General features: G+C 40.7%; 1 protein-coding gene across 1 annotated transcript in view; it reads right to left on the reverse strand.

The window, feature by feature from the left end:
* PATJ (PATJ crumbs cell polarity complex component) overlaps window positions 1-25,804 on the reverse strand; it is a 332,079-nt gene that overhangs the window by 84,494 nt on the left and 221,781 nt on the right. The window contains exon 29 of the mRNA XM_044674774.1: window positions 23,150-23,241. Coding sequence (XP_044530709.1) covers window positions 23,150-23,241 — 92 coding nt within the window. The remainder of the gene's footprint in view (window positions 1-23,149; window positions 23,242-25,804) is intronic.

Consider the following 25,804-nt stretch of genomic DNA (forward strand, 5'->3'; position numbering starts at 1 on the left):
AACCCATCCCAGCTGACCTTTCCATTAGTCCTCCCCATTCACTCAGCAGGCCAGACAAAATGACTCTCCTGCTATTCTATCCACACAAGGTCCCATTTCAATGCCTCTGCATTGCCTCTTCTCCATTACTGTCCTCCTTCACCTCTGCTTCTTGGAATCCTTATTTTCCTTCGAGTGCCAACTCTGCCTGAGACCCAGCTTGGTCACCCTAGCCACTATGCCCCACTTTCCCATGATAACCATGGATGTGGTATCGTATGTGTTTTGCAGTAAACACATATGTGCACAGTTTTCCCTCAATAGGGTGCAATCTCCCCAAGACTGGGGACTTTTTTGGCTTTTTCATTGTACCTCCAAGTGCCTGGCACAGCTCCTAGCGTAGAACAAGTCCTTCATAAATGATAGTCCATTGACTTAAAGTAGTCCATTCATCTTTGGATAGCTTTGCTTTTTAAGTCTTTCTTTGAATTAACACCCAACCTAGCTTGTCACAATTCCCTGAAATGTGACAAAACCATGAAGAGTAAAGTTGTCTGCTGACAGTGGCAGAACTGGGGAGCCAGGGTGGGAGTACCTGAGGTCAATTACAAATTGGAGTGCGAGCCTGGGGGAACAAGGACCACACCTGGCCCTGGACTATAGAAACCAGAAGAACTAAGAAGGGCTCAGAAGATTAACAGCATAAAAATCCTGAAACCATAAAGCTAACGAGTAAGCCTACTGGCCTCTAAAATTAAAGAGAGAGAGAGAGAGAAAGAGAGAGAGAGAAAGAGAGAGAAAGAAAGAGAGAGAGAGAGAGAGAGAGAGAGAGAGAGAGAGAGAGAGAGAGAGAGAGAGAGAGTAAGCAAAAGAGAAAGAACCCAATCATGGATAGCTACTCTAAGGACAGAGAAGGCTAGGGTTTAAATTCAGAGGACAGTAAAGTTAAAACACTTATTTCTAAAACATCAAAGAAAAATATCAAATGATCACAAGCCCAAAAAGAGTTTTGGGAAGAGCTTCAAAAAGACTTCAATAACCAAATGAGAGGTTGTAGAAATTTAGGAAAAATTAAGAGCAATATAAGAAAATCAGGAAAATTATGAAAGAAAATCACACAAAAAAGAGATCAGAAAACTCATAGAAGAAAATAACTCATTAGAAATTAGAATTGGACAAAGGGGAGTTAAGGATTCAGCTTAGAGCCCTTTGCTGTCACTGCTTTTATGAACTGGCTATTGGTCACTTCAGAAGATGACGACAGCATTCAGTTATTAGCCCAGCTACAGCTATATGTCCTATAGATCACTTGTGCTGTCTTCTTGATTGTGGTGACAATACAATGTGTGTAGGGGCAGTGAAGTGAATCTAACTGTTCCTACTTCCCTCTATGAGACAGAACCTGTTATGGTCTACAATAAATATGCTTTAGCCCACCCTCCCAGCCCTCACACTTGATTTTTCCTTTAGTAGTTAACAGCCCACAAGAAATTACTAAATCCTTCAATACTCAGAGTCTTTAAGGAGTTAAAAAATGGTTGATGACCACCCAATCACTTAAACCTCAATTTCAGAGGCTCCAACAAGGCTTCATTATGCTGGTAAACAGCTTTGGTTTTTCAGTAAGTACAATCCTGTTCTTTGGCAAATTCGCAATCTATGGGAGACTTGAAAATCTCCCAGGACTAGCTAAGACACGGAACTCTCCATCCAAACCCAGCAAGGAGCACTCCTTTCTTCTCTTTCAATGAAAGATTATAACCTAGTCCCAGTCTGCTCCATATGACTCATATTGGAGCCATTAGATTGGAAGCTCTTTGAGGGCAGGATCTATCCTTTGCTCTTTTTTTTGGCCACAGCTTTAACACAATGCTTGGCACATTGTAGACCCTTAATCAATATTTATTGATTGATTGAAGCCATGCCCATGCTGTCATGCACTCTCCCCCTCCACCAATATAGTTCCCTTATCTGTTTCCTTCTCCCAACCCCCACATTAGAATTCATCGAGTTAGGGATTGTGTTGCTTGCTTGTTTTGTAGGAGCAGGACTTAGCACAGTGTTTGGCATACAGCAAGTGCTTAATAAATGCTTTTTTTCATTCATTCCAATGCAGGCTCCTCACTGCCCCCATCCATCACACACTCAGAGGACAGTCAATGGGCCACACTTGCTTCTGCACCACAGACTATTTGCTGGTGATAAAGCAGAGGTTTTCCACTCTCTGCTAAGGTGACTGCTTTTTAAAGACATGGCCGCCTATAAATCTTGATGGGGACATGGTGAGGAGGCGAATGAGTGACCCTGAACTGTTCTGACACAACTCAGTGATTTCTGCACAATAAGGAAGGTTCGTAATGCCCTTTAAAACCCGTATTAAATTTGCTTTTGCTTCCTGTAATAAAAACCTCTGATTATTCCCAGGAGGTTGGGGAGAAGCTGCTCTGAAAAGTCACAGTTTATATCCATCTGCCACTTCCTTGATAGCTCTCACACACCTAGGTCTTGGGGAGAGGAGGGCAGGCAGGGTGGCATATTTCAAATTGACAGGAACAGGCAGTACCGATGTTTAAAAAATGTCCTGGACTACAGAGCCCTCCGCCAGGGAATAAAAAGGAGAAAATGGTGATGCTCAGATCTGTCAGCCATTAGAAGCAAGACTGAGTCCTGGGGAAGACAATCATTCATTCAGGAAGCAATAATTAAAGGTTCCCTGGTGCCCAGCTCTGGTCTAAGTATGGAGATAGCAGAGGAAAGCAAAACCAGTCCCTGCCCTCAAGGTGCTTACATTCAAATGGGTGAGACAACATTCAAAGGACCAGGTCCATATATGGGATAAGCCAAGTAGAGGCAAGGTCACCCCAGAACGAGAAGATATCACAAAGGAAGTCAAGAGATGGGGGCCAGGAGAAAATGCATTCCCAGAATGGGAGAACAATCTGCACACCCTTGAGCTTGGGAGTCAGGATTCAAACCCAAGACTCCAGCTTTCAGCTAATTGGTATAGTGGAGACAACTCTTGGACTCGAGTCAGGAAGACCTGAGTTCAAGTTTGGCCTGAGATACTTGCTAGTTATGTGACCCTGGACAAGTCACTTAATCTATCTTTGCCTCAGTTTCCTCAGTGATAAAAACTGAACTTGATGGCCTCTAAGGTTTCTTCCAGTTTTCAGTCTCTGAGCCTGGGAAGCACAATGGCTCCAGTATAAAAAGAGAGCTATGGAGAGTTAATTGAAAAAGAAGAGGAGTCTGACGCAGCAGGGGAATATAGGAAAATGTCTGCTTTTCCTTCTTACAATGCTTGACGTGTCTGAGATACGTGAGGATAGGACTGTCTTAGCCCTTCTTAAAAATTTAAAGTGTCTCATAAAAATGCTTGAGTAGCTTTCTAAGACCTTCCCACTAAAACTTTAAAAATCAACCCTCATTTCAAAGAAGCCCAATCACTGCCACTGGGAAATTCATTGTCTCCAAACTCAGTCTGGTTTTGGGGGGCCATTAAATGAAATGCCATTATATTATAAGAACCAGAGCTGACATGCTGGAATCCAATTGGGATGCTGAGTAGACCAAAAAATGGAAACATTACATTCTTTACTTCCTCTTCCAAAGCGATTGCTACAAAATGCTGGCAATTGGACCCGATGCATTGTTTGCTGTTAGAATTAAATATTTATGCTTCCCTAAAGAACTTCAAGAAAGGGAAGGGAGAAAAAAGAGAGAACATGACACTTGTCAGTCTTTAGAAAGCCATGTTAGAAAAGAGTATTGTGGAAAAATGCAATTTCATTCATAAGCCCAGTATACTGAGGGCTTTCTTTGTTCAATATCTCTCTCCCTCTCCCTCTCCCTCTCCCTCCTTCTCTCTCTCTCTCTCTCTCTCTCTCTCTCTCTCTCTCTCTCTCGCTTCCTCTGTCTCTCTCTGTGTCTCTCTCTCTGTCTCTCTTCCCACCTCCCCTCCATTTAGTAATTTTTGGAACGAATATAGAGAGGGGATTTTCACCAATTGAAACCTGGAATAATCTGCTAAGTAGCAAAATATGCTGAATTTGAACGGAAAGTTCAATGACAGTGTCACCATGAACTTTTTACATGCTTTTTTCCAGCTACGGAAATTGCTAACGAGACCACTGGGAGCACCTTTGCATCTGGGCCTGCATTTTGGGAAGGTGGCCCAGGGGCAATTTGAAAATAATTAGAGCTGTCAGTAGTGTGGCGGAAAAGATGCTTAGCCTGGTTTTTTGGTTAAGGAAAAAACAAAACCACAGAACATAGTCAGTTTTTGCTAAAGGCCTTAGGGCACAGATGTTTTTTAATTCTCTTTGTGGTAACCCCCTCCTCGGTTCACCATATTTCTTTCCTTTCATTTCCTTTTGGTTTATATTAACTACCTCCCTTCCTTCTATGCTTCATCATCTTCTCTACATGGTTTCCCTTCATGCCACCTAAAGGTATAATTAGCTTCTCCCAGTAGCTATTGGGGGTTCCACCCAAAACTAGAAGCAGTAACAGGGATAACAGCAGTCAGTCCTGTGGCACTTTAAGGCTTAAAAAAGCTCTTGACATACATTAACTCATTTCATAAAAACCCTGGGAGATATTGTCAGCCCTCTATTTTGGATAAGGAAACTAAGATTCAGAGGGATTAACTGTCAAGGAGAGTGTCTCAGGGACCGTTCTATGGAGTCGCACTGCCTGCCACGTAGATTTTGTATGCCATGTTTTAATTCTCGCCTTCCTGGCTGTGCACAGGCTCTCCCTCCTAACTGGCATGCTGTTCTTTCTCACCTTCTTCTTCGAATCCCTGGCTTCCTTCAAGACTCAAGTATCACTTTCTGTAGGACCCACCAGCTGCTGGTACCGGCCCCTCTAAGATAACCTTTCCTCTACTTAAATGGGGAATAGCTGAACAAATCATGGTACATGTTGATGATGGAGTACTATTGTGTTGTAAGGAATGATGGACAGGATGGATTCAGAAAGAGCTGGAAAGACCTTCATGAACTGATGCAGGACCAGGAGAACACTGTCCACAGCAACAGCAACAGCAACATTGTGGGATGATCAAATGGGAGAGACTTAGCTACTCTCAGCATTATAATGATCAGAGGCCATCTGAAAGACTTATTTTTTTTTAAACCCTTAACTTCTGTGTATTGGCTCCTAGGTGGAAGAGTGATAAGGGTGGACAATGGGGGTCAAGTGACTTGCCCAGGGTCACACAGCTGGGAAGTGTCTGAGGCCAGATTTGAACCCAGGACCTCCCGTCTCTAGGCCTGGCTCTCAATCTACTGAGCTACCCAGCTGCCCCTCATCTGAAAGACTTATGATGGGGAATGCTATCCATCTCTAGGGAAGGAACTGTTGGAGTTGGATGGATGTCAAGCTTATATCTGTCACATCAGTGCATTTACGGTTTTATTCTGGGGTATTTGAAAATATGGGCTAATGACCAAGGTTATTTTCCTCTGCAAAAATGAGTATAATCCTACAGAGAAAGAATGGAACTTTAATAGAAGAGTTCAATTAATTGAGCATTTGTCATCAAATGACCACAGTTGAGTGAAGAGAAACCTAGAAAAGTAAAGTTATTTTGGTATGTGGAAGGTGCCAGTCACATAATGCTAACATTTTAATAGGGGGAGAAGAAGAAACAAAAAGAAAGTCTTTGAAGAGTTAATAAAAAGAGCATGGGGGGTGGGGTGGGGGGTGGGCAATTTCTAACCTGAGAGTTTTAAGAGCAGAACAAGAAGGAAGGGTAAAATGAATATGCTGGTATAGAAGAAGCGGAAGAAAAGAATGTGCTGTGTCATATTTGGAACCTCGGTCTTATCTCAAATAGGCAAAGGAAGGCTGACAACACATGTAGCCATAGGTGGGTATAGAAAAATATATGGACCATAAAAGAGAAACATGTTTGGATAGGGGTAGAGTTAACAAGAAGGGAATAAGAGTAAGCAAAAAACATTTCCTAATCTTGAAGGGGGGAATGAAAAAGGGGGAAAAAAAGGAAAAGAACTGAAAACTAAGGGCTTTGTCGTTTTCTGTGTTTTGAAGAGGATACTAGTAGGCAGAAGTTAGCAATAGAGATGCAAAAAAGGAATAATTGAAATCATTTCTTAAATGTACAGACACGAAATAAAGGAAGTTCAGTAGGAAGCGGAGATAAGCAGGACACTTTTAAAGGAAATGTACTGAATTTATTATATAAATATTTGATTGGCTATAATATTTCTGGGAGTTGGATCCTGGGAAGGCGTCCTTTCAGAAAATTAAGGGGTATGAAAGACATGCACTGGGAGAAGGGGCTGTGAAAATATGCAAATATTTAGGAAAAAAGCATGATTCAGCAGACTCATGATTTCATAAACCAAATCTTTTTTTGTGTGTTCTGTTGCATATATGGGAATGTGTTCTTGTGTGTGAAGTTCTGAATAAAATAAAACAAGTGGATTTGAAAAATAAAAATTCCAAGAAATCGTCAGTGGGCCTGGGTATAAATCTCGGCTCTGGCCCTTAACATTTATGTGACATTGATCACATCACCTAAAATTTTCTGGTCCTCAGTTTGCTCATCTGTAAAAGATGATGGGGTTGGCTTAGCCTTAGATGATGTCCAACGTCCCTTCTAGTGCTAAATCGGATGTTTCTGTGACTTCTTTCATTAAAAGACATTTTTTCCCATGTCAGATGCCAGGTATTCTGATTAAATGTCACCGAAATTTTTTTGTGTAATCCATAGTCTGGCTTAAAACTGTGCCTTGGGAAGTCATGTGTTAGCCTAATCCTTCTTACTCTGAAATGCAATGATGGTGTGACGTTTACAGTGTGTTAACTAACCTTCTAGCTGGGCAGAGAAGCATTAAAAAACATTCACTTTTACTATGAATTGAATAATACTGGAAGAAACATTCAATCACGGAAGCCCAAACGGGCCAGATCATTGCGTAGGAAGCCCTGAACGTTGGCAAACTCTGTTTCAGACGGTTTATTCAAGTTAACACGGTGGTCATGAAATTGCCCTGTTTGCAGCCAAATTCACGGAGCCCCTCCTCCACTTGTTTATTTTTTAAGGTTTTCTTTAATAGCCTTCTTCCCCTTCTCTCGCTTCCTGCCCTTTCCGGGTCACCCCATGGCTGGGCTTCTTTCAGTACCAGCCAAGGATACGGTGGACCATAGTCCGAGCATCTCCTAGCTAGAAGGCGGCTCCTGCGTGACCGACCTACCGACGGACGCTCGGCTACCTGAGCAGGGTTTTCCCGTAACCACCTGAAAAGATGTTCTTGCCGGGTAAGTCGAGTCCATCTTTCCCCGCTCTCTCCTCCTCCTCCTCCTTCCCGCACAGCACTTAGAACAAGTTCCTCTAAGAATCTCTCAGCCATCCTGATGAATTGGAAGTGACCACGGGCTGAAGCCGGGAGGGTGGCGATAAGGTAATTAGAGCCAGCCATTAGGCGGCGAGGCAGTCGGGGTTTTAATTAACTGCTCTTCTGTCTACAAGGCGCCGCCCGATTCTGCAATATCGCCTCGTCGCTCGCCTTTTTTTTTTAAACAGTTGTTTTTGTTCACATCCTAATTAGCCTGTAATCCACAATGGGGCTGCGAGTCATTAGTGCAAATTAGCACGTGCCGCCAGGCCCCTTCCTGCTTTTCACATCATTAGAGCTGGGACCCGCCACCCCCGCCTCCCCCCGCGTGGTGCCCCGGACATATGGACGGTAATATTCCGGAGGGTTTCTTTCCGGCCCATCCAGATGTGCTCGGCACTACGGGTCCCCGGGCCGTCCATCCCAGGCAGGAGCGCGGGGTTTTCTGCCGGCCCGCGGGGGCCGCTGGGAGGATGTTCGCGCCTGCCCCGGCCCCAGGGCAGGGGAAAGGCTGGATGAGAACAATGAAGAATGAGCCGGTCTGCGTTCCAGGGCTAGGATCCAAGGAGATTAATGGGCTCGCCTGCAGCTCCAGTATGAACGCCCCCCGCTTTCCAAAATTAACTGTCATGTACGACGGCTCAGTCTCCATTACTTAATTACACGTGGAGAGTGGATGCGGGGGTGACGCCTCCGGGGCCCCAAGGAGGCCGCGGAAACGCAGACCTGGAACAAGGTTTAATAGCGGCTGTCAAGCTCGGCTGAGGACGAGGGGCGCCGCCCGCCGCGGGGGGAGCGGCCGGCCTGGAGCTCCATCGATTAGACGCGCGGGCCCCTTTCCTTTCGGTAATTAGAATGAGCGCAGAGCCCCCGGCGTGCCGTTTATGGATTCCGAGGTGCTCCGGGCCGCACTTCCAGGGAACTGCGGGTCAAGTCTAGGCATACTGTGCCCGGGAGGGGCCGGCTAAAGGCTCCGCGCCCGGGTCCGGCGGGGGCTGCCCCTTAAATTCTTCGAGCAGAGGGGGACGGGGAGCTAAATAGTCTTCATCCGCCACGTCTCCGCGGCTTGACCCTTGGCCATGTGTCTAGCGGCCTTCAGAGTCCCTTCCCTCCCCTCCTCCACCGTCCAGACAGATTTTTTTTCTCCTTAAGAAAGCTTTATTTTACAAAAGCCAATTACGTCCCATTTCGCCAACATCTTCCTTTAAAGAACAAACATAAAAACGTTAATTCGCTAGAATGTCCCTCCCACACAATTCTCTCTGGAATCCCAACCCGGGCACTGGCTGGCTCCAGACCTGGCAGCTCTCACCCCCTCCACCCACGGGTCCCTAAACCATGATTAACCAAGTTCCCACTGGATGCTGGGGTCTTGTTAAGGCTGGAGGCCGCTGCCTCAAGCTTCGGGGGCTTCTAATGCTTGGGTCCGATGGTGCTTTCCCGTTCGTTCCGGATAAAAATGAAGCTTGTTAACCGCAAGGTCTGCCTCACTTCTGATGTATCCCCAGGTAGGGGGGGCTCAAGAAAGGTTTATAGATGGATCCATCCATTTATGAATTCCTCCGCATCTGAAATTCCCCCCTGTGGGAACTCCTTTCACCGCTGCAGCCTGCAGCCTGTTTATAAGTTGTCCATAAGGTATACCTCCTGGAGTGGCTCAAGATCTTTTCATTCCTACCTTTCTTTACTCACCCGGCCTCTCCCCTGGTGCCAGGCCACATCCTCTCACGGATGAACTCCCGAAGCTGCTTTCAGATGACGTGGCCTGCTCAGGTTTCTCCCTCTTCCAGTCTACCTTCTCATGAAAAGCTTGGGTTGCATCCCTTCTCCCCAAACTACAGTGGCTCCCTAGGATCTCCAGTCTGCTTTGTGGCCAGGCTTCAACCTGCTTTTTACTCTTCCTTCTCTATGGGCATTGGCCTTCTTGCCATTCCACGTACATAACATTTTCTATCTGGAATGTTTCCCCTATTTACTTCAAATTCCTGTAGATTCTGTTAAGACTCATCCTACCTCTGAGATTCCCTCCCATTTATTCGGTCTCTACCTTGTCTGCACATGCCAGGTGGAGGTGGTCTCCTCCATTAGAATGGAGCAGGAACTGGGGTTTGGCCTTTCCTTCTATCTACAGGGCTATCAGGGCTTGCCAGTGATTCCCAAAGTGGGCGCCACCGCCCCCTGGTGGGTGCTGCAGTGATCCAGGGAGGCGGTGATGGCCACAGGTGCATTTGGGGGCAGTGAATAGCTGTAAGGGGGAGGTGATAGTATGTGACAGGGGGCACTAAGTCATATTTTTTCTGGAAAGGGGGAGGTAGGCCAAAAAAGTTTCGGAACCACTGGCGTAGACTATTTAATTCTATAAAATGCCTTGCCCCGGGTTACAGAGCAAGTAAGAAGCAAGCCCAAGAAAGGATCTGACAAAGGTCTGTTCAATTCAAAGTCCAGCAAACTTGTCATGACAACAACAACAATAAACAATTCATATTTATATAGTGTTTGCAAAATATTGCTACATGTATAATCTTGTTTGATCCTCATGAGGTTAGTGCTACTATTATCCCCATTATACAGATCGTATGAAATAGGGTTAGAATTGGAACTGGAAGGGACCTTAGATATCAGCAAGACCAATAACTCATTTTACAAATGAGGAAACAGTCACAGAGAGTTGAAGTGACTTACCCACAGCTACGCAGCTAGTAAGAATTTAAGAAGGGATCAAATTTAGGATTTCTTTAGGGCTAGCATTCTAGCCAGTATCTAGGTGCCTCTGTCCGACTTAATTTATCTTTTATTTTAATTAAAAATTTAAAAAATCATTTTCCCAATTATGTATAATGACAGTTTTCAACATATCCAAGATTCTAAGATCCAAATTATCTCCCATCTTCTGTTCCCTTCCCATCTCTTGGAGTTGGTAGCAATTTGATCTGGGTTATATATATATATATATATATATATATATATGATGTATAAATGGAGACTTCTTTGAACTTTGGACTTCATCCCCCAGATATTAATTTTAAAATCCACAATGATCATGCAAAACATACTTCCATATTGGTCATTGTTGTAAGAGAATACTCATATAAAACCAAACCCCAACTAATAAAAACACAAATAAATTAATGTGAGAAATAATGATATGCTTTGGTCTATATCTTGAATTTTAACAGTTCTTTCTCTGGAGGCATCCTTTGTCTTCAAGTACTTCAGAACTATCCTTGATCACTGTATTCCTAAGAATCGCTACTGACTTAATTTATCAGAAAATAAATATAGGAAACATTGGCAGTCAAACATTGAGGCATTAAAAAAACGACAACCAAAAAACTCAAGAAAGTTCTTCCTCTGAAGTACTTGTGAGCCTGTAGCTTATTTCCAGGGTTATAAATGGGACCGTGCCCCATTTCTCAAAGTAAATCTAGCAATCACGTGACTAGAAACCAAACAACTATTAGCTCAAAAAGGTGGGAGGACCAGGGGATACTAAGTGACCAAACACAATAATGATCACTGGGAATAATCATGCTTTAAGATGTGCAAATCGCTTTGTATCTATTGCCCCACTTGAAGTCCAACAACCATGGGAAATAGGTTGTATGGGTAATAAATCCTCTATTTCATAAACAAAGAAAGTAAAACACAGAGACTTGGAATGATGCCGAAGGTCACAGAGCCAGTAAACATCAAAGGTAGGATTTGAACAGAGTCTTTTAGAGACAAACGGCAGCACCATACCCACTAGAGGAGACTTTCTTTCAATTTCTTTGCTTCATCTTGGTCTGAGGTTGAATACTTAGATGCTGCTTGTGGTATGACCCAGTCATGATCTGCATGATTCAGTAGCTGGCCATGGCAGACTGGAAAAGTGAATTTAGGGTTGGGTATAGGCTTTAATGCATTTTAGAATGCATTTAAAGGACTAGAGATTTTAGGAAAAGACCTTTCATATTCCCTATTTGGAGATATTATATTCAGTTATGGGTGTGATGGCTTAAGAAGGACATTGATAATGAGAATATTCAAAAGATAACAAGAAGGATGATGAAGGGCTTTGAATCAAAATCAAATGAAATTCAGTTGAAGAAACTGAGGATATTTTGCCTGGAGAAGCAAAAACTCAGGAAGCATGATAGTTTCTTTCCAATGATGTTAGAGCTTTGGGTGAATAATGGACATAGTTTTGGGGACCCCAAAAATAAAGTTTCCTCAATTATTAAATGAGGCTAACAAGACTTATAGCACCTCCTTCCATGGATTCTTGTGAAGTTCCAATGAGATAATACATATAAAGCATTTTATAAGCTCAAAGGAGATCTGTAGGTATCAATTAATGAACACTGTGGGTCTGTAAAGGTCCAGGTGTCTCTTGGGCATCTGAGAAAGGCAAAGATGTAGGTAATAGGGACCTCCCTATAGAAGTTGAATAGTTAGCCCTTTGTGAAACTTCACCTTAATTTCTTCCCATGTTAAGATGTCCGTGACATTAAAAACACCCAGGGAAAGTTTGCTCCTGAGACTAATGTTGGAGGTTTTGGTATTTTTGTTTGTTTATTTTTAAATGAATCACACTATCTACTGGGAATTACATTCCAGGCTCAGAAAGAACTTCATTTAGAATTCAGGGAGAATTATAATTAGCGGAAAACAAACTGGGTTGCTTTGTACAAAAGTGTGGAGAAGATAGTAATTAGGTTAATATATAAGAAAACAGCAAACAGGGTGTTGTGCTAGAAAGGGCACCTGAGGTCCCAGTAGGATTTGAGTACTAGTCCCAGCATTGCCATTCCAAAATTATCTTTCCTTGATCTGTTTTCCAGGTCAGTTGTTTTTCTACGAGGCATTTCACATTTTCTTTTATTTTTTTTTCAGTCTTTTGACTTGGTTTTATTGTTTCCTGATGTCTTATGGAGTCATAAACTTCCCCTTGACCAATTCTAATCTTTATGGAGTTATTTTCCTCAGTATTTTTTGTGTCTATTTTTTATCACGTTATTAACTTTCTTTTTAAAAATTTCTTGTATTGTTCTCATTTCTTCAAACTTTTTATCTACTACACTTAATTGATCTTTAAAATCTTTTTTGCCCTTTAAAATCTTAATTTAGCTCTTTTTAGGCATTCTATTTGGATTTATATCTAATCTGTAGGTTTCTCTGAGGCTTTGATTGTAGATGTTTTCAAGTTATTGACTTCTACTGTTTGTGTTTGTCACCATAGTACTATTTTATAGTCAGGTTCTTTTTTCACTGTTTCCGCATTTCCCCAGCCTATTTCTTGACTCTGGATTTTACATTAAAGTTGGGATTTGTTCACCTCTGAGGCAAGGGGAATGACTGGCCTGAACTTCTAACTTTTATGCCCTTTTGTTGTTTCTACAGCTTAGTGTGGGGCCTGAAGTTTTCAGTGCTGTAATCTGGATAGAGATTTGTTTGCTGTCTTCTTGGCTAGAAAATTCATGATATAGTTTGAGTCTATTGGTTTGCATTTGCTTGAGTTTCTGTAGATTGTTGCTGAACTCATTCACTGTTAGCTTGCTGGGGGCTTCTGCAGGTTGAGTCACCAAACTGCTAGAATACCCTTACTTTTGGTCTCCTGCCCTAGTTTATTGTTCTACAAATATGTATGGGGCTAAAGGTTGGAATTGAATCTCCACCCCCACCCCCACCCCATTCTTGGGCTCAGAACTATATAATTATGTTTCTGGAACTTGTTTCTGGCTCCTTATACAGATTGGGCACTTTCATCCTTGGGCTGTGACACCATTGCTTGCTATTGAGCTCCTGGCCAACCCTAACTACAGGACCTCTAGACTTCTTTGTCTGTCTTCCTAAGCTTTCAGAGGCTGGAAAAATGACTCACTAAGACTTTTTCTTGGTTTTAGCAATCATTGTAGGGGAGAATGTGAAGGAGCAAAGGAAAAATAGCTATTTCTAACTCCAATATTTTGACTCTTCCTCTTCTGTCAATCTCAAGGTACATTAATTGAAGAAATTTTACTTCATGTCCAAGCTCTGGTTGCTTCATCAAGAAATGATGGGTCAAACTAAGGTCATTTAAGGACCACCTAGTTCTGCAGTTATTAATTTGTGTCCCAAGAAAAAGGTGATTGAGAAGACATTGTGTGAATGGTAGAATATAAAAAGCCCAAGTTCCTGGGTTCAAAAGCTGGGTCAACAATTTCCCTTTATAGACTTCAATTTACTCAAATGGAGAATGAATCACACAAAAACACATCTCAAAGTTAAAAGAGACCTCAGAGACTCATTGGGGGCTACCAACACCTGAAGAATTCTATTTAACTAAAAAAATGTTCAAAAAATCCAAGATTTAAGAGCTGAAAGAGACTCTGAGGTCACTGAATTCAACCCCCTCATTTTATAGAAACTCAGCGAGATTAAAAGACCTCCAGGGATACTGCCACCATGAAAGTGCAGGCTCTCATCACCTCATGCCTGAACAAGAAGAGACTTCTGGTGGATCTGCCTACCTCAAATCTCTCCCAACTCCAGGGCACCTGGAAACTGATTTTCCTAAAGAGAAGGTCTAACCATGTCACCCCTCTACTCAATAAAACTCCATTGGCTCCCTGTTGCCTCCAGGATCTAATACAAAATTTTTGGTTTGGCATTCAAAGACCTTCAAAATCTGATCCTCTACTACCTTTCCAGTTTTCTTACACATTTACTCCCCTTAATCACCCAGCAATACAGTGACAATTGTGGGCCTTGCTATTCCTCAAATTAGACACTTCGTATTCCAACTCCAGGCATTTTCACTGGCTGATCTCCATGTCTAGAATATTCTTTCACCATCACTACCCCCTGACTTTCTTCAATTCCTATGTAAAATCCCACTTTCTATGAAAAGCGTTGTCTGATCCCTTTTAATGCTATTGCCATCCTCCTATTGATTACCTCTAGTTTATGCTGTCTATAACTTGTTTGAACAAAGAAGTCTTTATGGTGTCTCCACCATTTAGATTGTAAACTCCTCAAGGGCAAGGTTTGCCTTTTCCTTCCCAGGAACTTCAGGAATTCTTATTGGCTTTCTCACAGCTAATAAATGTCTGAGGCAGTCATCAAGGCTTCAACCCTATATTCTCTGTCTACTTTACCACTTCATCCTCTAAATGATGCATGAAAATGTCAAGTACAAGTACTCTGGCAGGTATTGTGCTAAACTTAGGCAGATGAGAGTTCGAATAATGCCTCAGATGTTTATTTGCTGTGTGACCCTGAGTGAGTCAATGAGTCTGCCTCAATTTCTTCATCTAAAATGGATTTGTTAATAATAGGACCCACCTCCAGGGCTGTTGTCATACCACCAGCATCAGCACCAAGACCATTACCACTACCACCATTATGACTATGACTTTTACCTCCCACTACATTCCAGTTGACTTTTGGATGGGTCTAACTGTTGGTAAAATTTTCACAACCTTGTTCTTGGTTCTGTCTTCTAAAGCTAAACATAATGAATCTAATCTATTGTATAAATGGAGATTTTGAACCTTGGACTTCATCATCCAGAAGTCCCTTAGTATTTCCCAAAATTCCCTTTAATCTCCCCTGCGCCTCCACATTTGCGTGGTCATGTTATTGTTTTATAAATTCTGTAGCTCCTTCCTCCTTTTTTTTTTTTTTTTTTGCTCTTACAAGTAAACTGAATAGCTAGGTCTCTTACTTTAATTATTATTAATAAACTTTTAAAAATATAACATTTAGTTCTTATATATTAATTTTAATCTCTACTCTCTTATCCACATGACCACTCTTCAAGTACTACCAAACCCAGAGCCTCTAAGTCCAAATCCAGCACTCTACATTGCACAAAATATACATTCATTATATCATATTTGCCTGAATACTTACAATCCCTTTTCATAGCCATCTTGATTTTTGACTTCTCTCCAGTAATGCTGGCTAACACAGAGAGCTTTAAATTTTACAAAGCTCTTTACAACCATGTTCCTTCTTCCTTCTAGTAGCTAATATCTCCTCTCCTATAGTAATAGCTACTCTGTTCCCCTCAATAGCAGATAAATGCATGGAGTACAGAGTCTCTTTCCCCCAGCCCCTTTTCTTCTTTTTCTATGCCATATGTCTGGCACACGGTACCGTCTTAAGAAATGTTTACAGAATGGCCATGTATTGAGTTGAACATAGCTATACATCTTACCCTGGAACTCTGTACCTTTAGGGATTATGGTTATTCTGGGCATTCTAAAACATTTCTGCTTTGCTGATTAGTGTGAAATTATGATGTTAATTTCCATTACTCATCTCAGGGAACTAAGGCTATGATTTAGGGGCATCTGCTCTTACTTCTTAATTAAAATGATCAAAGCCCATAAAATATTAAAAAGCCCCAGAAAGCAGAATCATGGCGCTGAACAGAATCTCAAGAGTTCTTCCAACTCGCAAATACTGTGACCAGTTCAGGTTATATAAGCTAGAAGCCACTCAAAGAGGTGGACTGTCTGATCTGTTCTCAGCCATATCCAGGAATGTTTTGCACAGTGTCCTTATTTGTCAGTATATCTGGTTAAGAGAAGAGATTCTCTTATGGGTCCAGGAGATACTTGATAGACCCTGAGCTCCTTTTCAGCTCTGAGATTTCAGAATCCTTTGCTCCTTTCTAGGCTGCCTCGGTCATCCTATGAGGACAAGTGAAGCTTGTAGTTAAGAAGCATCTCATTCTAAGGTGCTTCGAGTAGATTATCTTATAAATTACACCTTTATCACCTCTGGGAGCAGCTAGGTCTCAGTGGATTAAGAACCAGGTCTAAAGAAGGGAGATCCAAATCTAGCCTCTGACACTTCCTAGCTGTGTGACCACTTAACCTCAATTGTTTAGCCCTTGAAGCTCTTCTGCCTTGAAACCAATAAACAACACTGATTCCAGGACAGAAAGTAAGGATTTAAAACCAAAGAAACAAACATTTGCCACTGTTTATCAAATATTTATCAAACATTTACCAGTCTTGTAGAGAGCATTAGTTTCCTTAGGGAATTATTTCTTTGTAAATATAAAAAGATCCCATTTCCAACAAAGCAACAGAAATATGAACAGACAGCCTTTAAAGTATATAGAATTATTCTGAACTTATAAAAAAAAACCTTCTGAGATTAAAAAAAAAAAAAGAATGAGTCATTGGAACTCATGGAATCAAAAACTATTTTGATTTGGAATGCTCCTTAGGGATCACTGAGTTTAATTTTCTCATTTTACAGGGGAGGAAACTGAGGTCCAGTGGGATAGAAGTGATAATTATTCTTGCATGACATATTCCATTGGAAGAACTGTGATGAAAGCAGTTTTTGAGGTGCAGCTATTTTTGGAAAGGTAAAGTGCTACATAGATGGAAATGCTCAGCTGCAATGATTACTGGTAATAATAATGAAAGAATCACAAGCATCTATGAAGCACTTATTACATGCTAGGGACTGGTTATACAAATACAAAAGAAAGACAGCTGCTTTTCACAGAGCTTTTATGCTAATAGGACAGACAACATAGAGAGGGCTAGGAAAGGGAATTATGGTCTTCCACAAAAATGGTGAATAGAAGGGGGCAGCTGGATGGCTCTGTAGATTGAGAGCCAGACCCAGAAACGGGAAGTTCTGGGTTCAAATCTGGCTTCAGACACTTCCTAGCTATGTGACCCTGGGCAAGTCACTTAATCTCCATTGCCCAGCCTTTACCACTCTTCTGCCTTAGAAGCTATACACAGTATTGGTATGGAAGGTAAGGGTTTAAAAAAAAAAAAGATGAGTAGAACAAGACAGAAGAAAATTGATAAACTCTTTTGTTCCAGAAGCAATAGTTATGTTATTTTTTTTGTTATTAGAAGAAAGAGGAAGAAAAAGGACGAAGTGCAAAGTGATGGGGGACAGAGAACAGTAGGGGTCAAGGAAAGGTTGCATAGATTCAAGGAAGGCAGAACCCCGGGGGCTTAGATCTTCTTAGGCATGGTCTCTAATGGGTGTCATTGGAGAATAAAGCCAAGTCTGCAATAGAATAGCATAATAATAACATGGTTTGGGACTCTACAGAGAGTGCTAGTTACTCCAAGGGGAAAGAAGAGAAACATGGTGGATGGAAAGAAACTGTGGCATCATATTACCAGCCAAGAACTCCCTAAGAGAATATCTTCAAAAAGAATATCACCAGATAGTTACATGCCCATAAGAGATGGGTTGGCCACATCACAAAAGGCAGGTAGTCCACTGACACCCTCAAATATCAAGAGATAGAGAGGAAGACTATGAGTACATTGGGTGGGCTTCAAGGGAAGAATTCACAAGAGGATCTAGACATACAATGGAAGAAGACATGAAGGCAGTGTTATATGCGTGACCCATATTGATGGGAAAAAGAATCTACCAAAGAACCAAGCCTTATTATTGAAAAGAAACACAAATCAGCCTTAGAGCTGGACCAAACCTGGTCAACCCACTGTATTCAAAGATGGAGAAGTCAGCAAACTTTGATTGTGTGTCAAATATTCTGCTAAGTCCTCCTGGGGATACAGAGAAAGACAGATGCACAGTCAAACCCAAACCAGCCCCCAACAAGACCCTGACCTCAAGGAGCTCACAAACTAAGGAGAGCAACAACATATAAGCCATAATATACAAACAAGATATAGAAAGAATAAACTGCGGTCAGCGAGGTGGCTCAGTGAATAGAGAGCCAGTTCTTTCTCGGGGGGTGGTAGCATTTTTTATCCTGAATCCTTCAGAATTGTTTTGGATCTCTCTATTGCTGAGAATAGCTAAGATCTTCACAGTTGATCATCATAAAATATTGCTATTGCTGTGTACAATGTTCTCCTGGTTCTGCTCATTTCACTTAGCATCAGTTCATGCAAGTCTTTCCAGGTTTTTCTGAAACTGTCCTGCTCATCATTTCTTATAGCACACTAGTATTCCATCACAATCATATACCATAATTTGTTCAGCCATTCTCCAATTGATGGGCAGCCCCTTGATTTCTAATTCTTATTACTACAAAAAATACTTCTAAGCATTTTTGTTTTCTTTTTACTTTTCTTTGATCTTTTTGAGATAGCGACCTAGAAGTGGTATTGCTGGCTCAAAGGGTATGTACAATTTTATAGCCCTTTGGTCATTATTCCAAATTGTTCTCCACTATGGTTAGACCACTCCACAATTCCACATGCCTGCCAATATTTGTCATTTTCCTTTTGTGTCCTATTAGCCAGTCTGATAGATGTGAGGTGGTGCCTCTGAGTTGTTTTAATTTATATTTCTCAAATTAGTACAGATTTAGAGCATCTTTATGACAATAGACGGCTTTGATTTCTTCTTCTGAAAGCTGTCTGTTCATTTTCTTTGAACATTTATCAGTTGAGAATTGGGTTGTATTCTTAGAAATTTGACTCAGTTCTCTATATATTTGGGAAATGAGGCCTTTATCAGAAAAAAAACTTGCTAAAATTCCCACTCACCCCCAAACCAGTTTTCTATTTTCCTTCTAATGTTGGCTGCTTTGGATTTGTTTGTGTAAATCCAGTAGATGTGGGATCTCTCTGCAAAGTGATGACAGTGAAACCCCAGAGGGATCCAAAGAATTGTCCAGAGTGGCACAGCTGGTGTCAAAAGTAGAATACGACCCAGATCTTTCTGACTTCATGAGGCTTCTGCACTGACTCCTTTATCTATCACTCTAGAACCACACAGATGATCTCATTTCTCTTCGGCATGTCTAAAGCCAACTGCTTTCAAGCCCCCCTATTTTCTTACACCTTCCACAGTTTATGTACTCTGCCATCTAGTGACCCTGACCTCCTTGCTCTTCCTCTCCCATGACATTCCATTTCTCAACTAGGAGCATTTTTATTGGCTAATCCCTGTGCTGGGAATTCCCTCTTCCCTCCCAGCCTTGCTCTCCTCCATCTCTTCACTTCCCAGGCTTACTCTAGATACCTTCCACAAGAAGCCCGTTTGATCTCCTTAATGTTAGTGTCTTCTCTTTAGGGTTTTCTCCAGCTTATTCTTTGTTTTGTTTTAAATCTTCTGTCTTAGAATAAATACTGTGTATTGTTTCTAAGGCAAAAGAATGGTAAGGGTTAGGCAATGAGTGTTAAGTGACTTGCCCAGGATCACACAGCTAGGAAGAGTCTGAGACAAGGTTTGAATCCAGGACCTCCCATCTCCAGCTCTGGTTCTCAATCCACTGAGTCATCTGGCTGCCCCTTATAAATAAAATTTTTTATATTCATTTTATTTTAATAAAAAATTTATACATAAGTTTCCAAATTTTTGGATTTAGACAAAAGATTCCTATTGTCTCTCTACCCTCACCCCTCCAAGAGGTGACAAGTAATTCAATCTGGGTTATATATGTATTAACACACAAAACATATTTCCATATTAATTTTTGTAAGTGAATAATCTTATAAAACTAAAATCCCAAATCATATACCCAAAAAAACAAGTAATAAATAAGATGTTTTCATCTGCATTTATACTCCAACAGTTATAAATAGATTTTTTTTTTTAAACCCTTGTACTTCGGTGTATTTTCTCATAGGTGGAAGATTGGTAAGGGTAGGCAATGGGGGTCAAGTGACTTGCCCAGGGTCACACAGCTGGGAAGTGGCTGAGGCCGGGTTTGAACCTAGGACCTCCTGTCTCTAGGCCTGACTCTCACTCCACTGAGCTACCCAGCTGCCCCCTATAAATAGATTTTTTAAAGTTGCTCCCCTCATTCCCCCCCCCCCAACCCAAACTTCCCAGCATATTTTGGAGACATCTTAAACTCCACAGTTCTACAATTGAACTCATTTCCCTCCTTCCCACTTCCCACAACAGTCCATCATTTCAACTTCCCACATTCTGTTTAAATCACCCCCAATTTTCCCACATCCCTCTCAGGGGTGTAATTGTGGCCTCACTCCACATGGACAATCAGTTGCCAAGTCTTGGCCTTTCTATCTTCAGGATATTCCCTGCACCAACTCCTTCTCTCCAATCCCACAGTCATCAGCTTACTTCAAACCAAACCGCCCCTCATCTAGACTCATTCAACAGTCTCCTAACTAATCTCTCTGCCTTAAGTATCCCCAGCTAGGACAGCTCATTCTATGTCACTGTGGCCAAAGTGATAGACTGTTAAGCATACATTCATGTGATTTCCATGAACAAGTATCTTAGTGGCTTTCTACTGGCTCGCCAATAAAATATAGATCCCTCAGTTTAGCTTTTAAACTCTTTAGAGTCTCATCTCTACATGCACAAGCAGCCTCGCTTCATCATTCTGTGTCCCAAACAGCCTGGGCTTCTCTTTGTTCCTCACTCACAATGCTCCATCTCTCATCTCCAAGACTTTGTACTGACCACCCTCCAAGTGGAGCACCTATTTGCTCTTTGGTACTGACTCCCGGATTCCTTCCATGGCTTTAAAGTATAGTTCAGGCACCACCTTCTAGAAGAAGCTTTTTTTGCTCCCCTCAACTGCTAGTGCCCTCCCTACTAAATCACCCTTTATATAAGGACGTTGTATATATTTATTATGTGCTGTATGCATTAAAAACAAACAAACAACCAAACCCTGTCTGTCTTGGAATCAATATTATGTAAAGGCTAGACAATGGCAATTACACAGCTAGGAAGTATCTGAGGCTAGATTTGGCTAGATTTGAACCCTGGACTTCCCATATCTCCAGGCTTGGCTCTCAATCCACTGAGCCACCCAGCTGCCCCTCTGTTGTATTTATTTTTATAGGTACTTGTTACCTCCCCCCCTCCTTGATGGGAATGTAAGTACATTGAGAATAAGATTATTTCATTCTTTATACTTGTCCCCTTAGCTCTTAAAGCAATGAATGGTACATAATAGGTGTTTGATATTTGTTGACTGATTGAAGCTCAGTTTCCTCAACTGTAGAATGAGGAAGTTGGAATAAATTACATCAAAGGTCCTTCCCAGGTTAATGAGTTGCCCCAAAAGTAAAACCAGAATTTATGGTCAGTCCTTTGTTTATAGTGGTGTAAACACTTGGAAAGGCCGGTTCTCACCAAGACTCCTAGTCTAGACCAGGCAGTTAGACGGGAACTACAAGAATATGTACTCCTTTGCAATATTCTTTAAGAATTTAGGGCTAACACAGGTCATCCAACTAAGACACTATTGAAGTACTACTTCTAATAGCTTTCGTTAAGCTTTATTCTTTAAGATTTAAAAAATGCTAAATAAACGTTTTCTCATTTGATCTTCATTATAATCCTGGGAGGGAGGTATAATTATTAACCCCATTTACAGATCAATAAACTAAGAGCTAAAGAGCTTAATGACTTGCCAACTGTGATGCATCTAAAAAATATCTGATGCAGGATTTGAACTTGAGTATTCCTAATTAATTCTAGAGCTCTTACCCATTGAGCCAGTGAGCTGCCAAATTAGTAATTAATTTTAGTAACAATCCCATTATTAATGACAATAACCATAGTTCTTAATTATACAGATTTTAAAGGCCAGAGTCATAAATGCTTTGCTCACAAATGCTCTTGCTGAGACCTATCTTCTTATCCCAATAGTACATATGAAGGAGGAGCATTCAAGAAGGGAAATAACTTCTCTACAGTCAGAATAAATATAAGACCTGAGACCCCACAGGCCAGTATCAGGGGGCTGAGGATAAGCGTGGTCATGTTTCTAGCAGAATTAGTGGGAATTTCCCATGACAGATGAAACAGAGACAAATTTGAGCTTTAAGTCACCAATCAACTTCCTATGAATGAGAACTGCTGCAAAATGGAATGGACTGTCTCAGAACATAGTGGGCTCCCACTCGTTGGAGAAAACAAGTTCGAACTACTAATTTAGAATTGCTGTTTAAGCATGGGTTAACCCAAAATGCCCTTGAAGTACCTCCCAACTCTACAATTACATGGACAGATAATGCAATGGTGCCTGCTATCAAAGAACTCATACTTTTATCTGGGGAGAAAAATCAGTCATCTCACAAATTTATAGATGTGAAAAAACGTCATCCAAAATTCTCACTGTCTCTTATTATCAAGCATGGAAAACATGCACAATTTAGAGTCAGGGAGCCCAATTTGAATATCAACTCTGCAAGTCATTTCCCCACTCCTCACATCTAAAATGAGTGAGGTTGGACCCTAAGATGTCTAAGAGCCCTCCTTTCTTGCCCTAAATCTATGATCTTGTCATTGGGGAGCAGGGAGGAATAAAGAATGTAGAGTGGAAAAATGCATTGAGAGCCTCCACAATCCAATTTTAACCAATTATGGTGACTTCCCCCTAAACAAACCACTTGCTAGAGCTGCTAACATAAGACTAAATGGAGTTCGTTTTCTCTCCTTTGTCTTGCCAATATTGGTTAAAGATGAATTTATCCTAAGAAAAGCAATATCAAAAGAGAGGGAGGACCAAAGAACCTGAGACCTCAGAGGATAAAAGAAGAGTCTTATGTCCACCAGCAATAATAATGACTCATTTTTCAACGGCATATAGTGGTTTCTAATAGATTTCATTTTCATAGACATAGAGTTAAGAAAGCAAGATTTTTATTACCATTTTGTCCCATAAGAAAACAAGTATAAAGAGATGAGGTAACTTGCTGGGGTCCACAAGAGAATTTAAAGCAGGTCTCCAGAAAGCAGGTCATATACTTTTTGCTTGATATGATGGCAAACAAGACCTAATAAAATACCTATATCGGAGAAGACCAGGTAAGTGAATAAAGGATCAAAACCTCCCAATGGAACTTGAGGAAATTCAAAAAAATCCAATGCCCTTGACTTACCTTATGAAAACCAATTTGACCTTGGTTGGGGCAGTCTTAATAATGGCAGATGCATTTTGGTGGCTTCTTCCATACAATATCTGATTGTTTATCTGTTCAGGGAACAAACAAGGACATATAAAAATTCAAATTCAGTAGAATTCATTCAATGCTTAGACATATCCAGTCGAGGAGAAAGATACTATCTTACCATCATAGGGATGGTATAGAACAAGTTCTAATCAAGTTAAAATCAACTTTTGATAGTATTAACTTTTTGATGCTACATTAAATTGATTTCCTCTGAGTTCTACTTGGACTGCAGGTCTTAATAGAAATATAGTGACTCCCATACCAAATGCTAAAAAAAGGTTTTTTCATTAATACAAAACCAAAATATAATTGAACTGTATACTAGAAAGTGAACTTCCTTCCTTCCTTCCTTCCTTCCTTCCTTCCTTCCTTCCTTCCTTCCTTCCTTCCTCCCTCCCTCCCTTCCTTCCTTCCTTCCTTCCTTTCTTAAATGGAAGGATGGCCAGGGAGACAATCAACCTACATTTAAATCCTTCCTCTAACACATTGATCTTTTGGTTACTAATCCTTTGCCCATGGGAAAGTGATATAATCCCCAAAGACTGTAAAGTGAAGATAAGTTGCAAATGTTCATCAATGGAAGGAATTTCCACACCAAGAGTTCCCTACAATGATGAAACCACAGATCTAGTTTGTGCCATTGACCCTGAAAAAAAAAAAAAAGATAAAATAGGCCTAAGTTGGTTTCCCACTTGGCCAGGAATTGTCATTGATGATCCCATTTTTACTTGGAAAATACTATAGATTTGGTAAAGATACCAACTGAGACAATTTGAAGCTTCAACAAAGTTGTGAGCTACAAAATTAATACTCAGAAATGAATAGCACTGCCATGTAATCATAAAACACAAGAAAAAATAATGGGAAGAGAACTTCAATTCCAAAAAACTACAAATGCATAAAATATCAGGGGATCAAGTTCCGAAAGCCCACAAAAGACTTGTATAGATTCAATTATAAAACACTCCTTAAAAAAGTTAAGAAAAATTAAATAGCTGAAGGAATATTCAGTGCTCATGGCTGGGTCTTACAAATATAATACAAATGACCATGCTACCAAAATTAACTTATATTTTTAATTCTATCCCAATCAAATGACAAAGAATATACTTTTTAAAGCTTGGTAAAAAACTAAAATTCATTTGGAAAAACAAAAGATGTAGAATATCAAGGGAAATGATGAAAACAAATAGGGATGAAGGGGGAATAGTACTTCTAGACTTCAAACTATACTATAAAGCTACAGTCATCAAACTGTCTAGTATTGTTAAAGAATAGAAAGATTGATGGGACACACCAGATAAGGCAGGTCCAGAAACACTAGAACTCAATAGCTTAGTGTTTGACGAAGTGGAACATATAACTTATCTAGGGAAATTTCCCTATTAATAAAAACTTTTGGGAAAACTGAAGAGCAGTCTGAAAAAACTCGATCCATCATCTGCACCATACTACACAATATATACTAAATGGATGTGGCCTTAAAGATCATTGTGTTAAAAATAAATAGAAGAGAAACAGATGATATACTTCTTACAGCTATGGGTAAGAGATGTATTTTAAACAAACAAGTAGTTTTGTTTACATGAAACTGAAAAGCTTCTGCATGGACAACATATAGGATAAGAGGGAGAATGGCCAAATAGGGAAAAAATTCATATCAGATTTTTCTGATAAGGGTTTGGTATCCAAGATATACCATAATTAATAAATGTAGAAGACTAATAGACATTCCTCAATAGATAAATGGTCAAGAGATAAAAATAAACAATTCTCAAAATACATGAAAAAGTGCTCTAAGTTACTAATAATAAGTTATAAATCAAAACAACCCTGAGCTTCCACTTCACACCTTATAAATGAGCAAAAATGATTTTTAGAATGGTCGCTACTACATAATTGGTGAAGCTGTGAAATGGCACAGAAAGTTGGAAGAATGCAAATACAGTGACTAAAACGTCCATATCCTTTCAACCAGGGACTCTATTACTGGGCTCTGACCTCAAGTAAGCCATTGAGAAGAAAAAAAGTCCCAATACACCAAAATATTTCTAAGAGTACTTTTGGTGTTGGCTAATAATTGGAAACAAAGGAGACGGACATCAATTGGGGAATGGCTAAACAATTTGTGGTGCATGAATGTAATGGAACAATACTGTGAGAAATGATGTGTATGATGAATACAGAGAAGCAAGGAAAGGTCTAAATGAACTGAATCAGAGCAAAGTACACAAAATCAAAACTATTATCCAAAACCTATAAAAATAATATACACAGTAACTACAACAATGTAGATGGAAAGAACAAGGACACCCCAAAATTCAAAAGAAAATGAAAGAAAATTATAAAGCTCAAGTGGGACTTGAGGGCAATTGGGGGTCTCAGTGGATTGAGAGCCAGACCTAGAGATGGGAGGTCCTGGGTTCAAATGTGGCCTCAAACACTTCCTAGCTGTGTGACCCTGGTCACGTCACATAACTCCAGCTGCTTAGCCCATACCCCTCTTCTGCTTAGAACCAATACACAGCAATGATGCTAAGATGGCAGGTGAGGGTTTTTAAATTTAAAAAAAAAAGAAGGGGA

Source organism: Gracilinanus agilis, chromosome 4, assembly GCF_016433145.1.
Source record: "Gracilinanus agilis isolate LMUSP501 chromosome 4, AgileGrace, whole genome shotgun sequence".
In the NCBI taxonomy this organism is placed as follows: Eukaryota; Metazoa; Chordata; class Mammalia; order Didelphimorphia; family Didelphidae; genus Gracilinanus; species Gracilinanus agilis.